Genomic DNA, 14931 nt, shown 5'->3' with positions numbered 1-14931 from the left:
AGGAATCCTGTGGCCTGTAATTATGAGAGAGTGAAAACTGAAAAACAATGGCATGTGCAAAACAAAAAGTCTGGAAGCAAACACACCCAGGAGTTAACCACGTACCCTCCTGGGGGTGGGGTTGAGGAGGGGTGGGACGTGGCAGGGGACAGATGTGGATTCTTACCACTGTCACATAGAGCTCTGGTGAGCTTTAAACAGCTATAAAAATGTAAAGGAGGAAATAGATCGAAGCTCCCAGGGCTGGGCTGGCATTTCCAGGAAGCCCCTGATTCCTCACCTCGCCATCAGGTCCGATTGCAGGCGTCTGTCCTTCTGCGTTTTCTGCCTTCTGGAAGTAAAGAGAGAGGCACGGTCACTCCCTGCCTGGGGAGGCAGCGGCACCCGCACCAAGACGGCTGCCTGGGTCCCATCAGGAGGGCAGGCACGGGGCCCACCTTCTTTTTCTTTTTCTTCTTTTTCTCCTTGGCGACCTGGGCAGCCTTGTGCTGCCGCACCAGCTCTGTGAGGTTCGCCACGTACTCGTCCGTCTGCTGCAAGAGGTAGGCCAGGCGTTTGTCCTTTTTCTGGTCGATGAGCTTGCGGTAGCCCTCCTCATCTTCAGCCTGCAGAACGGCAAGGTTATGGCGTTTGCTTGCAAGAGACACATGCTCGTCCATTAGCGCCCACGGCAGGGAACCCGGGGTCAAGAAGGCCACTGGGGGTTGCTAACCGGCAACCAGCCCGCACTAAGGGAGTGTTGGGCCTCCACCACGGCCGTGCTGCATACACACCCTCCACGTAGCTATCGACTCCCCCTTCAGTATTTCTTCAACCTCTACCCAGGGCGGACCCTGAGGGGGCCTGCTAAACAGACATGCTTCTGCCAGAGGTCATCTGAAAAGGCCAACAGCAAGTCTTGGCCCCTGTGTCCACAGATACACCCCAAATCCAACACTCTCTCTGGTCTGGGCCATTTTACCGTGACAGACGCGTGCAGCAAGCCCCTTCTGGCTTTCTGATAATAAACCTGATCATGTCACCCCCAGTTTACAGCCTCCTGTGGCTCCCACTCACGCTCAGAATTAAACCTAAAGCCTTCCTCATGGCCTACAAGGCCCAACAGGACTGCCCTAGGGACTCTGGCATCACTCATGCCCTCACCACGCTATTCTAAGGGCTGCCTGCTGTGCCTCACACTTGGCTTTCTGCCACTTCAGGCTCTTAACCTTGGTTCCTCTATCCCTGGGAGGCACTTCATCCAGGGAGTCATGCCCACCCTCCCAGAACACCCCATAAACCCCCACTCCCTCGTCCTGCCTCTTTCTTGTCAGTGTACTTCACACCATCCAAAATGATCTAGTTGGTTCCGCCTGGGCACCTGCCTCTCTAGGGCCAGTGGGGGCAGCCGTGAGGGTAGGGACTGCACGCTTCTTACTCCTGTGGCCATGTACCTAGAGCAGTGCCTGCCAATATCTGCCCAGCTGGAGAATCGCCTCTGAATAGCCAGACACAAAGGGTGGGACGGAGGACAGGGATCACATCGGTCACTCTCGAACCTGGAGTCGGTGCCCCCTCCCTTTTCTGGGGAGAACACAGAGCCACCAGCTAACCAGCCTAAGGTCTTCTGATCACTGGTGGAATGAAGAGGCAAAGGTCTCAGACCAGGTCTCTTGGACACCCAAACCCAAGCCCGTTCTTTCTCTCTGTCCCAGCGCTAACTCGACCAGTCAACCGCCTCAGCAGAACACAGGGTCTTCGATCCCTGGTGTCTGTCACACCCAAAGCACACACAAAGGGACACAACGTCACGAAGGCAGGACTTTACCATGAGCCTCCGCATTCTCTCTTTCTCAATCCTTTCGTTTTCCTTCTTCTGTTCCCTCTCCGTGTTGGCGTGGTACGTGGCCACAGCCTTCGTGAGTTTCTGGATTTTGCCTGTGACCGATCTGTGATATTCTTTGAAATCCTTGGCATGCTGCAGAATGCTGTTGAGGTATTCCTGCAGGAACACACACAGAAAAGAGGACTGGCTATTCCACAGGCTCACTACAGTGTTGCCCCAGCCGAGACAAAACTTTAAAGGCAGTTGGTTTAAAACCAAGAGGACGTAACCAAAACAGTACCAGGACACCGTCTGCCTATGCGGTTCGGCGTTCTCTGGACAAGGAAACACTCCATGCCGGTGACCGGTGGGAAGGGCCCTCCCTCGTGTACAACAGGGCAAGCCGCCTTGCTGGAGCCACCTGGCACTGGACGTAACCACTTCGAAATGCTCTGACCCTCCAACCAATTATTCCACTGCCAGGAATTTACTTTAAGGAAAACGAGCAGATATTGGCCAAAAGAATTAAAATACAAGAATGCCCAGTTTAGCGTTCTCTTTAACACTGGAAGGTTGAGAACATGCTACCTGTGCCCGAACAGGAAAATGGTTGCATAAATTACTGGATGCTGGACACACTAAGGAACACAACATACATGTTAAAAATCATGCTTCCACAATACTTAGAACAACGTGTGTACATATTTGTTTACAGGTGGCTACTTAACTTCTGATTATTCTGTGCACACACACAAGAAAGCTACCTGGAATGATATATACCAAAAACCCTTGCTAACAGTGGTTACCAGTGTTAGATAGGGAGTAAAGAGCTTTAGAAAATGTAAATGAGCAAATGGGGCGCCTGGGTGGCTCATTCGGTTAAGCATCCGACTCCTGATTTCAGCTCAGGTCATGACCTTGTGGTTTGTGAGTTCAGGCCCTGCGTTGCACTCTGCGCTGGCAGTATGGAGCCTGCTTGGGATTCTCTCTCCTCCTCTGCCCCTCCCCCACCCTCTCTCTCACTCTCTCTCAAAATAAAATTTAAAAAACTTACCAAAAAAAAAAAAAAATGGAAATGAGCAAATAAACAGAATCATCCCCACATCCTACTCCACACAGATTTGGTCTTCCTGACTGATCTTGTGAAAGTAAAGTCAGATCACGGCCTCCTCTGCTCAGGACCCTCCATGGCTCCCCCCTCACTCAGAGCAAAGGCCCAAGTTGTGCCCTCGGCCCATAAGCTCTGCCCGTCACCTCCCCATCCTCCCCGTCTCCCCACCCTGGGATCCCTGCTGGCCAGAGAACACAGGGCACGTTCCAGCCCCAGGGCCTTTGCATCTTCCCCTGGATCTGCAAAGTTGCTTGCCCACATGTCCCTGTGGCTACCCTCCCTCAGGTCTCCACTCAGACCCACACTGTGTAAACAGCCCCTCCGTCACCCTCCATCCACCCCTGCTTTACGCCTCTTCATACTCCACCACCTCCCAACGTGGTATATGTGATTATGGCCCGTCCTCCCACTGCCGTTTGGTTTTGTCCACGGACATACTCTCGGTGCCCAGAATACCGTTACGGCGAACAGAAAAGACAAACAGGCAGCACGCTCAGACACAAACCAAACGAGACTCCACAGCGTGCAAGCTCAGCCGAGCCTCGCGCTGGGTGGGGACCCCGCACCTGGTGCTTCTGCCGGCGCTTGCGCTCCTGCTCGATCTTCTGCTGCTTCTCCAGCTTCTCGGTGATGCGGGCCTCGCGCAGGGACTGCCGCTTGCTGCGCTTGTAGGCCTTGGCATTGAGGGCCGTCTCGAGGGCGGTGTCCCTCCTCATGCACACCACCACCTCCTGTCGCAGCTTGAGGAAGACAAGACGCGCACAACTCCGTCAGGTGCACGAGTAACTACACATCCCAAGCTAGACAGAACGCTGCTCTGGATTTCCGGAAGGATCCTTGCTAAATGCCGTCTGGAGGGGGCCCATGGGTAGCGCAAGCACAGGTCAGGAGACAACTGCTTTTGGACACCCAGCAGAAGGTTCTCTCACACCTTGAGAGGTCTCCAGCTTCGCCTATCGTCAATCCCACAGAAAATACTTCTTACGGGTCATTCAAAATTAAAGCACCCTCAGAAACAGGCCCATTTTTAAGTCTACTGTTTCAAAATGCGACGTGATGTCTTAGGGAAGACGCACAACTACTCATCCCAAGAATGGCTACTGTCCCACCGCTGTGCACGACACGAGAGGAGAGATGCGCAGCCAGCTAATGAGGACGCAAGGACACTGCTGCTCTCAACGTCAAGGTGCATTTAATAACTGCCTGGCAAGCAGGAGAAAAGGCCCTTTTCCTCAAGCAGCGGGCCTGCACCTGTGCCCACCTGCCTCTGGAAGTTCAGCAGCCTGAGGGCCTTGAGCTCAATGGTCGCTTTGGTTCGCAAATCCCCGGCCAGGGACCCGGGAAGGTTTTCAAGTTCCTGAATTCGGTGTGCGATTCGAGCCTGCAGCCTGGGATACAGAGACGGAAGAAAAGAGCAGTGATGAGAGATCTTGTCTATTCATGGGAGCTCCTCTGTTCCCTCTCTTTAAAGGTGGAGCTTCAGGAGAACCTACCTCTCAAGGAAGGCAGATCCCGGTGATGAGACAAGAAATAGCTCAATAAAGGACGCCAGCCACAGCGCACAACACATAAAGAGGAGGACAGGCACAGAAACCAGAACCTGACAGGGCACACCTGCCTTCTGACATCCCAGCAGTGTGAGCGGCTTATGGAGGCAGACCAGTGTCTCTACCCCAGCCCTGGGTCTCTAATTCGCCTAGGGAGAATGCGCAGAGCAACCCTACAGGCTTCGTCTTAAAGTTCAAATGCGATAATCCCCCTTCTCAGTGTTTCGCATATTTATTAAGCACCTACTGTGTGCCAGGGACTGACCCAGGTGTTAGACCTTAGCACCAAACAAGACTAACAGGGATATTTGTTATTCTTATAGAGCTCACAAGCTTATCAACGAGACAGGCCATAAAGCAGTTAAAAATGTTTACACTAATTCCAGAGAGTACCATGTACTCTGAGAAGGGAGCTGGAAGTGAGGGAGGTGGACAGGGCCACTTTGGGCAGGTGACCTCAGCAATTAGGCCTAAATTAGCCAAAGAATCAAGCCCAGCCTCTGTAAAGGCCCTGGAGCAGTAATGAGTCTAACTTACTCAACAGGAAGAGGAACAGGGAGAGTGGAATAGGCAAGGACAAAGCCTCGGGCAGGGACTAAAAACAAAAAGGTGCTTCCTGGATGGGCAATGGGACACTAATGGCAGATTTGAACCTGGGGAAGAGATCTAAAGAAGTCACTTAGAAGAGACTTCACACTGCCGTGTGGCAAACAGGCTGCACCACTGAGGGTGTATAGGTGGGGCAGACCAGGTGGCTGCGTCCACAGTGTGAAGAAGGCCACCAGTTCCTGGGACGGAGGAGGAAAGCTGAGATGAGGACACGGAGGGTGAGGGAGGGCGAGCGATAGTCAAGGGGCTGTAGGGTCTGGCCCAATGAGCTGCTGCCGGGTGCATGGAACAGAGACTGGAAGGAAACGGTGGGGGGAAGGACAGGAGGACATCCGGAAAGGCCACGTTTAAGCTGTCTAAATGCAGCTGGAGGGGAGGTGCCTGGGTACAGGGGTGGGAGCTCCAGAGCCCATCACAGCTGGGGAGGCATTCTGGAGACTGTTATTGGGCAAAGATTTCCTGATACATCTGGGGATTACGGCGAACGAGGCCCAGCCCTCCCTCATGGAGCTTACGTTCGTCAAGGGAGGCCAGCCCTGAATAAGTTATCAATGCAATGGAAAAAAGGGGGAGGGAGGTACAGGGTGCTCAGGAGGCAAATCTGAGGTGCCCCAGGAGGATGGGATAGAGTGATTCAGACCTGCCATGTGCCTGGCACCGCAGCCAGCCCCTGGCACCCAGAAGGCCTTGGCAAAGCAGCCAACAACTAGTGATGTTTGGGAAGGGCCCATCACAAAGCTTGACCGGTTGCTTGTGGAGTGTTCATGAGCCGAACATCAGCAAGGAGAAACGGGCACTTCCATTCCCACACCTACTGGGACAGCCTCTGCAGAGGGCCATTTTGCAGACTCTCAGAAAATTTCCCTGCATGTGTCCCCCATACCCAAGCAATAGCAGTTTTATGGATTTATTCTGACACATGTGCATACAGTACTGTTTTAACAAAAGATTGGGGGCGGGGATTCAAAACAACCTGACATCCCTTATTACGGCTGAATAAATTATGATATAGCCCCCAGGTAGATACTATGCGTGCAAAAAAGGAAACCTCACTGGGGTACCTGGGAGGCTCAGTCGGCTAAGTGTCTGACCCTTGATTTTGGCTCAGGTCATGATCTCACAGTTCATGAGTTCAAGCCCCACATCAAGCTCTGCAATGACAGTGTGGGGCCTGCTTGGGACTCTCTCTCCCTCTCTCTCTGCCACCCACCCCCCACAAAGCACACACTCACTCTCTCTCAAAATAAATAAACTTAAAAAGAGAGAAAGAAAGAAAAGCTCACTTTGTACAAACAAAGAATAATCTAAGCTATGCTCCCACGGACGAACGGCATGCACGCCATGTAGTATCTGGGACCACAGGGCTGCCCAGGCATTCACCGGATTTCTCTGGAAGGATATGTACTTATACAGAGAACCAGGCAGCTGGTGACAGCTCTCTGGTCACATACCCCACTGGCTTTCAGAACAGTGAGCCAAACTGACATGCATCAGGGCCGCCCCGAGTGAGGGGCCCCAGGCAGCCGCTCCCTCACCTGTACTCCCGCTCCTGCAGGATCTCCACAGGGTCCAGGCCCCGCGGCTTCTGGATGGGGGTGATGCGGCTCTGCTTCTGGTGCAAAGGCACCATGGGGGCAGGCTGGGCAGGCTGCCCCGGCGACTGTGTCTGGGGCGGCATCACCGGGGAGGCGGCGGGCGGGACGGCAGGGGGCGCTGGTGAGGGGCGGCCTGTGGGCTGTGGGGGGATCAGCTTCTGAGGTGTGCTCGTGGGGGCAGCAGCATTCGCCATGGGTCCTGGGGACGGTGGGGGAAAGAGGGGTCAAGCGGCGAAGACAGAGCTTTGAATTCTGGCTCGATTCCAGGGATAAATGAAGAGCCTGCGGGCACTCCCTGCCCCGGCGACAAGCTCGTCCCCGCGGTTGACTAAGCCCTTCAGCCCGTGCAGGCTGCCACGCTGCTTCCTGCTCAGGGGTCTCACTCCCTCCTGCTTCCTCTAAATCTCAGCGTATGTGCCCCTTCCCGAAGGCACGCCTGCTCAAGCACTGCTCACAGGTTTGGTCTTGCCGCGTATGGCCTCCTAGGACCAGAAGTTTCTGGACTGTCATCCGGTGCCAAAGGAAGCCTACTGAGGCAATTAGCTCTTCAGTGCCCATCACTAAACCTCGTCCTTCGAGAGGACGAGGAATGAGTCCGTTTTGCCCATGCTTCATCCCAACAGATGCGCCTCTCCAATACTTAAGACCACGTTTTACACAGAACACAGAGACTGCGCACACAAGAAATGGAACCCTGAGCCACCCTGTCACCCTGCCTGCCTCCCACAGCACTGGGGGATATTCTCAGGAGGCCAGGGGACCACACGTGGCCTCCAGGCTCGGAGGCCCAAATTCTGACGGCTGGTATTCATGGCTACAGCAATGCCGCCCCACAGCTCGCTGCAGTCATACAATGGACTCGCTCATCAGTACCCTTCTCTTCTTGGTAAAGACAGCCCAGGATCACCATGACCCACAGGACAAGGTGGGGTGGGAATCATGCAGTGGAACCAAACTTAAACCTCTGGGAACGGACCAGGGACGGATAGACCCAAGAAGGCAGAAAGAAGCAAGGACTTGGGGCGCCTGGGTGGCTCAGTGAGTTAAGTGTTTGACTTCAGCTCAGGTCATGATCTCCTGGTTTGTGAGTTTGAGCCCCACATACTGTCAGCATGGAGCCGGCTTGGGATTCTCTCTTCCTCCCTCTCTCTCTGTCCCTCCCCACTCATGCTCGCTCTCTCTCAAAATAAATAAATAAACTATAAAAAAATATATATTTAAAACAAAGAAAACTAAAAGGCAAGGACTTGTCCTCAGCCCCCTCTCGGGTTCTGCATGGCGCAAGCTCGTGAAGAGCAGGGAACAGGCATGCCACCAAGACAGAGGAAACTTACCTTCAGGCCAAGGCTTGGGAGGCCCTCCGGGGGGCTGACCCGGCATCCCAGGGGGCACACCTGAGGGTCCTGGGGGGGGCATATTGGGCCCTCCCATACCTGCACACGGGGAGAAACAAGAGAATAAAAGGCATCCTGTGTTTATGCCCGCATCCACCCCCATGGGCAGTCCTGGCTCCAGGGGACACAGCCAACAACAGCCCCTCAGTGTGGACAAGAGGTCAGGGTGGGGGGAGGAGAGCGGAGAGGCGGCGGGAGGAACTTGCATCGCGCTGGCAGCCCCGCCTGCCCGAGCGCCGAGTGCTGACGCCGCTCTGTCTCTGCGGGGGACGCATGCGGGCGGCACGGCCCAGGTCGGCTGACACTGCTGCCCCATCCCGGTCGGTTCGCTCAGTCCCCTCCCTACCCCGAGCGCTGTGGACGGTGGGTCTTACCGTGAGGCCGGCTGTAATTTGGAGGTGCTGGTCCCGGACCTGGCCCGGGGCCGGGGCCGGGGCCGGGGCCGGGTCCCGTTGCGGACACAGAGGGTGGAGGTAGCGTTGGCATCTGCTGCTGCATCCCAGGCATCGGCCGCTTCCCCTGCACCGCCATCTGCAGGTGGTCCGGGAGGGGCTGGCCCCTGGCCAGCATCTTGTAGGCCATGATCTGGGCTCTGAGCTGATGCAGCTGGTTCTGGTTAAACGGAGTCGGGCCCCGGTTCTGCTGTCCCAAAGCCTGGGGATCGGCGCCGTCCAGCGGGGCCCCTCCTGGCCCAGACGACATCTGTGGGCCTGAGGATGGGCCGCTGGCTGGAACCGGACTGGAGGCGTGCTCGGAGCCACCCAGAGGGGAGGGGTAACCTGTGGGGCCACGTGGATCCAAGTGGTCACTCGGCAACACACATTCTAGGACGTCTAAGGCAAAGACGGCAACCTTTCGGCTGCGCTGACACCAGCTCCTGTCTCAAGACGGGGGTGGCCAAGGGACTCTACTCCTGTGATTCAAATGACAAGTGCCCAGAGAGAGGACACGCGCTGGCAGCCTGACCAGCGGCCGGCACAACTGGTTTGGTGTTGGCTCAGCTTTCAGCAAGTCGCCAAGGGTCAATGCTGGGATGTTACACAGATCCAGGCCTCCCTCAGGCCCGCCCCCTGCCCCTCAGCTAGGACAGAATGCTCCTCTGACCCCCATGTAGAGCCCCTGGGCGCAATGAGCTTCCCACCGATAAGAGGAAATCATATACTCCATCAATTCTCAAGCTGCCCTGTTCAGAAAAACCACCTGGAAGGCTTGTTAAAACAGAGCCCCACCCCCACCCTAAGATTCTGTCGCAGAAGCTAAAGTGGGGCCCGGGAAGGTGTATCCTTAATATGCTCCTGGGTAGCTTGGGAGCTGCCAGCCCGAGGCGCCCACTCTGCTCAGCCCCCATCTAACCTCCAGTGCTTCACATGGATCCGCCCCTTTGGCGTCCCCACTCCCGGGGCTGCTCAAAGACAGACTGGCCTGAGACGGGCACCAGCCAAGCCCAACCCCAAGCCCAACAGTCTCCCAAGGGCTGAACTGTCCTGGGTCTACCCTGTTGGTGCCTACGGGAGACCCAACTAGAAAAATGACCTCAGGGCACCCAGGGGGACAACACATACAAGGAAAGAAGAGTAATCAAACGGTACCTTGGGAGTGCTGGTCCATGGGGCTTGGCGGGGGCCCCATCCCTGCGTGGGCCCCCGAACGCATCCCCATTCCCTTCATCTGGTTGTAGCGGGGATCATCCGACATGCCCTTCTCGTGCATGGACTCCATTGGCTGTAAGAGGGGACGATGAAAAGGCAAGATCAGCAAGAGGGAACAGGAAGAGGCAGGAGGCAAAGGGCCACCCGAGAGAAGTTCACTGCTACTGAAAATGTCCACCCAAGGTCGCCATGGTATATACTGAGTCGCCAACGTGACCAAGCAGCTTAGGTCCAAGCTACGGTCCTGATACCTACACTAAGTGTCAAGTAGATGCATGAAGCAATGTCACACAGCGATGGCTGACCACCTAGGCGGCTAGAGGTCTGGAGGTGAAGGGACAGATGGATCAGGATGCCAGGAGACAGTTTCAGATGGCCAAATCCCATGAGGAAAGGACATGCGCTCCTGGTGAGGAGCTGTTTATGACTGGGACACCAAGCTCCCCATTAATTGTCACAAGGAGACCTGGTGACAAGTCTTTGGATCAGGAATCCTCTTCCTTGGGAGACTGTAAGTCAGAGGGACAAACAGAAATTTCTGCCTATAAGTATGGTTACACTACACTAGGTGTCCTCGCTGATCTGAGATCAGCCTCCAGCCTACTAGTTGGGAGGAAAGCTGTCTGTGGCATGGTTCCATCCCTCCTGAGAGGCACATCGGTCCTCTGTGGAGCGATGATGCCCATTTTCCCTCAGCACTAAGTACTTCCCCTATTGCAATAGCTGGTGAAGGGGACATCTTCCGGGACCCTTCCAGGACACTGCTAGGCCCTGACTGGCCCAAATATCCCGGTCTCCGGGAACAGTCTAATGGGTGGCCCAGCTGACTACAACTCAGTGTGTGCTATGAGAGAAGGAAGATGGGAGGAAGAGAGGGTGCTTGGCTGGGACCACGAGGAGCAGCTTCATACGCAGGAAGAAGGTGCAACCCTCGGGAAGCGAACTTCTCCGCAGACGAGGAGTGTCCCACCACCCCCGGGCCCTGGCTCCTAACACTGTGCAGGACAAATGGTAGGTGTGGGGTGTGTGCCAGTGATAAAAGAAAAAAAAACCAAAATGGGCAGAGAGGGAAAGAGGAGGCTGTGCTGGAGAAGCCAGACTAAATCAGTGAGGGGAGGGAGGGGGCTGGTTCACCAACAGCTTCCCAGGAAGTGACAAGAAAGATACTGTTGCCAGAAATGTGTGGGAGGGGCACCTGGGTGGCTCAGTAGGTTGAGTGTCCGACTTTGGCTCAGGTCATGATCTTGGGGTTCATGAGTTCGAGCCCCATGTCGGGCTCTATGCTGACATCTCAGAGCCTGGAATTGCTTCGGATTCTATGTCTCCCTCTCTCCCTGCCCCTTCCCTGCTCACACTGTCTCTTTCTCTCAAAATAAATAAACATTAAAAAAAATAAAAATAAAAAACGTGTAGGAGATGGGGAAGGCAGGGAGGACCCAGAGGGACAAGATGGCTCTGCCATGGACACAGTGAGGGACCATTTCTCCGAGAGCCTACTTCCTCATCTGTAAAATGGGCACAATAACCACCTACACCTAATGGGTGGGGCAGCGGGGGGGGGGGAGATTAAGTGGAATGGGGTACAAACACATGGATGGCCCTGGTAGGGAGGCTATGGGGGTCAACACAGAACCCTGACCTCCAGGCCACACAATCTGCATATTCCGCGAGGGTTTCCTGTGGTTTCTGAGACTTGAACACATCACCTTTTCCTTTAGATGCTAATACATATAAGAGGATGTTTCCTCGCTTCCCCAACCACCACCCAGGAACACAGGGAGAAAGAAAAACTATTTGTGTTGGGAGGCTTTTTTTACACCCCATTGGCAAAAAAACGTCCCTGATCAGTTCAAGTAAGTCGTTATGACAGTGAGTGGCGCCCAAGCGCAGGATCGAGTAGGGATAAGGGGCACCCACTGCTCTGCTTCGTAAGTTACACAGGTGAGTGCGGGAAACCAAGTGACACAGCTACTTTTTAAGGAGCTGGGCACTTTTTATTCATTAACGAAAGACAACCCTGGAGCAGTGTTAGCGCGTTTCCCACGTGGAATGCTGGGTGTGGGAGACACACGGTGGGAAGGCTGCTGGCTTGCAGCAGAAGCCAGGATGCACGGCTGATCACGCAGACCCAGCCAATCGGGCAGTGGGCCCGGGCTCCCTACCTTGTGCATCTGATGCATGTTGTCCTGAGGGTACCCTCCAGGCCCCTGGGTCGGGATGGGGTGTCCTGCTGAGGGAGGCCCCGGACTGGGCCCCATCATGCTGTGGGCAGAGCCTGGCGAGGGGCCTGGGCTAGGGCCCAACATGGCTCCAGGGGAGGGGCCCGGGCCCGGGGAAGGGCCTGGCCGAGGAGTTCCGCCCAGCGGTGGGTCTGGAGTGGACATCTTCACAGGAGCAGCAGACAGTGGTCTCCTGCTAGAAAGAAGTCTTGGTCAGTCTGGGGTCGTAGCCACCACCAGGGAGAGTCAGAGCTGGCAAGGGAGGGCCACACGTAGTATTGTAAGCAGCACCCATCTGACAGGGAGCTGTCACGTTTGACGGGCAACCCCCACCACCCAGACCTTTCTCCTCCCTTCTTCTCAGAGGAGATAATACATCGCACATACAAAATCAGATCACAGTCTCCCCCGAGGAATGGGACTCCGGAGGTGGAGGTATACAGCCACTGCCCCACCTGGGGATTCACTTCCCTTGCTGTTATTCTGATCACAGCAAAGAGAACGTCTCAGGGTGGTGCCGATACACCCTTCACGCCTAACACCTGCCATCTTCCGATTTGACAGAAAGGGAGAGCAAGACTAAGACTCAAAGCCTTTGCTGGCGACAGAATCCACCTGGGCCTTGGGACACTCAACAGAACCAAATATTCATGGCAAGTGATGCCGGTTTCCCATTTAAGGCGGTGAGACCAAGTCCCTTTTAAATTAAATGAATACAAGTTTAACATGTAGGTTCATTTAAAGTATTACACAAATAAAGGCACTCGATATCTCAGATACTTCCACAGTGATATTCACGTGTCTAAAGTCCAATGAAAGTTTCCATAATCTGAAAACTGATGCTCAGAACTACGACCCAGAGCCACGACGAGATCCAAACATATGCTGAGGGGGAAAAAAAATCGAATGATGGTGGTAAGGTGATTAATTATGCTTGCTAAGACAGGGCCACGAGCTGGTAAATTTCATCCAGTTTTCTACAGTAAGGGTTCTAGGTTCAGGTAACCCTTCATCTGTTGTATAGTTACATATAGCCTTAAATACAATTCTCTTCAATTTAAGAACTTCTTTCATGATGATGGAGGAATATATCTTCAGGGCTGAAAGGTAGAAAACACAAGATCACAAGAACTTAAAATCTCCCAGCACCACACCAGACACACAGAGGTGAAGTGCTTACCAGCCCTGTAGGGAGCAACGAGCAACCAAGCCCTCCTTATCGGAGCCAGGCAAGGTGACGGGGGTGGGGGTGGGAAGAAGGGGCTGGGGGTTTCCTCAGAGACGTGGGCCACCACCAGAGCCGTAAGGATGGAGCTGAGCCGGCCAGGGCAGAGAGCTGCCCTCATATGGCTGCCGGGACTCCCACCACACTTCACTGCCTCCCTTCTAGACTGTTCCACACGCAGGCGCACACATCCTCAACGGTATTACTCAGCACATGCTAGGCAAGCTTCTCTTCACAGAATTCTACCCAGGACCACCTTTAACATGTAATAGTCTTCAAAAGAGGATTTCTGCTGTGTTCTCTCCTTCTGCCACACACCGAGTTATTTAAAAGCCCCTCTCTTGTTGGCATGTCTCAAATGTGGGCTTTGTTTCTGTAGACTTTTCTGGTGTTGGGAGAGACTCTCTTTGTCCTGAAACTTTACTGGGCTCCTCTGGTTCTAAGGATAAGTTTTGTCAAGAAGTCTAAGAACATTTTTAATTCTCTTGATTAAAACAAAGTAAAGTTTTCATTTGAAAGATGGGCATATTTTCCTGGGTAATCGATCAAAAGCCAAAACGTCTTTGTCCCAGTTTCATGACTAAATAATCAGAGCAGAGAGAATCAGAAACTTTGGCAAGGCATGGACCAGTGACCAGCGCACCAGCCTGACTAGGAACAGACCCAATTGCTCAAGAAAGTGCTCACAATCCCTTCCTCACAAATCCAAAATCCCGTAAGCCCAGAGACGGGGAGAATCAAACTTTTAAAAAATAGAGACAAATGTGGAGCACCTGGGTGGCTCAGTCAGTTAAGAATCCGACTTCGGCTCAGGTCATGATCTCAAGGTCAGTGAGTTCGAGCCCCACGTTGGGCACTGTGCTGACAGCTCAGAGCCTGGAGCCTGCTTCGGATTCTGTCTCTGTCTCTCTCTGCACCTGGCCTGCTCATGCTCTGTTCTGTCTCACAAAAATGAATAAACGTTAAGAAAAAAAAAAATTTTTTTTTAAATAGAGACAAATTCATTTAGAAGCAAAATCAGACCTGATTCAGACATGTGTGAACAGTCCTACCTTCTGCTACAGAACTAGGATCCTGTTACCTCCAGACGCCGCTCCAGGCTCTGCCACGTGGGTGACCTGTATCCCGATCGTTTTCTAAAATGCTGATTCTCAAGTCTGAAACCTCCAGCCCAGGGTTTGTCTAGGGCAAGACGCACCTGCAGTCATACTTCACAGGTGGACACCTGAGTGACATGAACATAGCCATGGCCGGGGTCAAGGAAGATGGCTCCTCAGGGCGCCCCTCTGGACCCTTTGCGCCCACAGGGCCTCTCAGGCCGAGAGAGACTGCAGCGAGGTGACAAGAGAGATAGCGGCCCCGAAAATACTCAAAGGAGTCCCGTGGCATCTGGGAGCTCACGGATGCTTTCTCAATTGAAGGTCTCTATTCTTTTTTTTTTTTTTTATGTTTATTTATTTTTGAGACAGAGAGAGACAGAGCATGAACGGGGGAGGAGCAGAGAGAGAGAGGGAGACACAGAATCCGAAGCAGGCTCCAGGCTCTGAGCTGTCAGCACAGAGCCCGATGCGGGGCTCAAACTCACGGACCGTGAGATCGTGACCTGAGCCGAAGTCAGACGCTTAACCGACTGAGCCACCCAGGGGCCCCTGAAGGTCTCTATTCTAAGTCAAGCCAACTGAAACCAATAGCAAAATAAAATCTAGGGAACGTCATCTAGGGATGATGTCATCTCCTTACCTAAAGGCAGATGTGCCAAAGAGCAGACACTGGGGAGT

The 14931-nt window shown here is 53.9% G+C and overlaps 1 protein-coding gene across 11 annotated transcripts in view; it reads right to left on the bottom strand.

Annotated features, from left to right (window-relative positions):
* Positions 1 to 14931, bottom strand: part of SMARCA4 (SWI/SNF related, matrix associated, actin dependent regulator of chromatin, subfamily a, member 4) — a 90735-nt gene that overhangs the window by 61001 nt on the left and 14803 nt on the right. For 10 of the 11 annotated variants that reach the window (XR_006965310.1, XM_047097146.1, XM_047097144.1 and 7 more), the window contains exons 2-11: positions 11872 to 12121; positions 9650 to 9782; positions 8435 to 8839; positions 8001 to 8099; positions 6607 to 6865; positions 4177 to 4303; positions 3482 to 3655; positions 1808 to 1981; positions 438 to 605; positions 281 to 331 (exon numbers count right to left, since the gene is read on the bottom strand). Coding sequence is in view for 10 of the 11 variants with exons in the window: in XM_047097146.1 (XP_046953102.1) it covers positions 281 to 331; positions 438 to 605; positions 1808 to 1981; positions 3482 to 3655; positions 4177 to 4303; positions 6607 to 6865; positions 8001 to 8099; positions 8435 to 8839; positions 9650 to 9782; positions 11872 to 12093 (1812 nt within the window). In the remaining variant the exon portion in view is untranslated. Of the gene's footprint in view, positions 1 to 280; positions 332 to 437; positions 606 to 1807; positions 1982 to 3481; positions 3656 to 4176; positions 4304 to 6606; positions 6866 to 8000; positions 8100 to 8434; positions 8840 to 9649; positions 9783 to 11871; positions 12125 to 14931 lie in introns of all 11 variants that reach the window. The other variant, XM_047097138.1, reaches the window with a different exon arrangement.

This window comes from Lynx rufus, unplaced genomic scaffold (assembly GCF_022079265.1).
Source record: "Lynx rufus isolate CCGP_SWC_20201006 ecotype Redwood Valley unplaced genomic scaffold, mLynRuf1.p SCAF_4, whole genome shotgun sequence".
Taxonomy (NCBI): Eukaryota; Metazoa; Chordata; class Mammalia; order Carnivora; family Felidae; genus Lynx; species Lynx rufus.
This window is presented reverse-complemented; position numbering and strand designations above follow the sequence as displayed.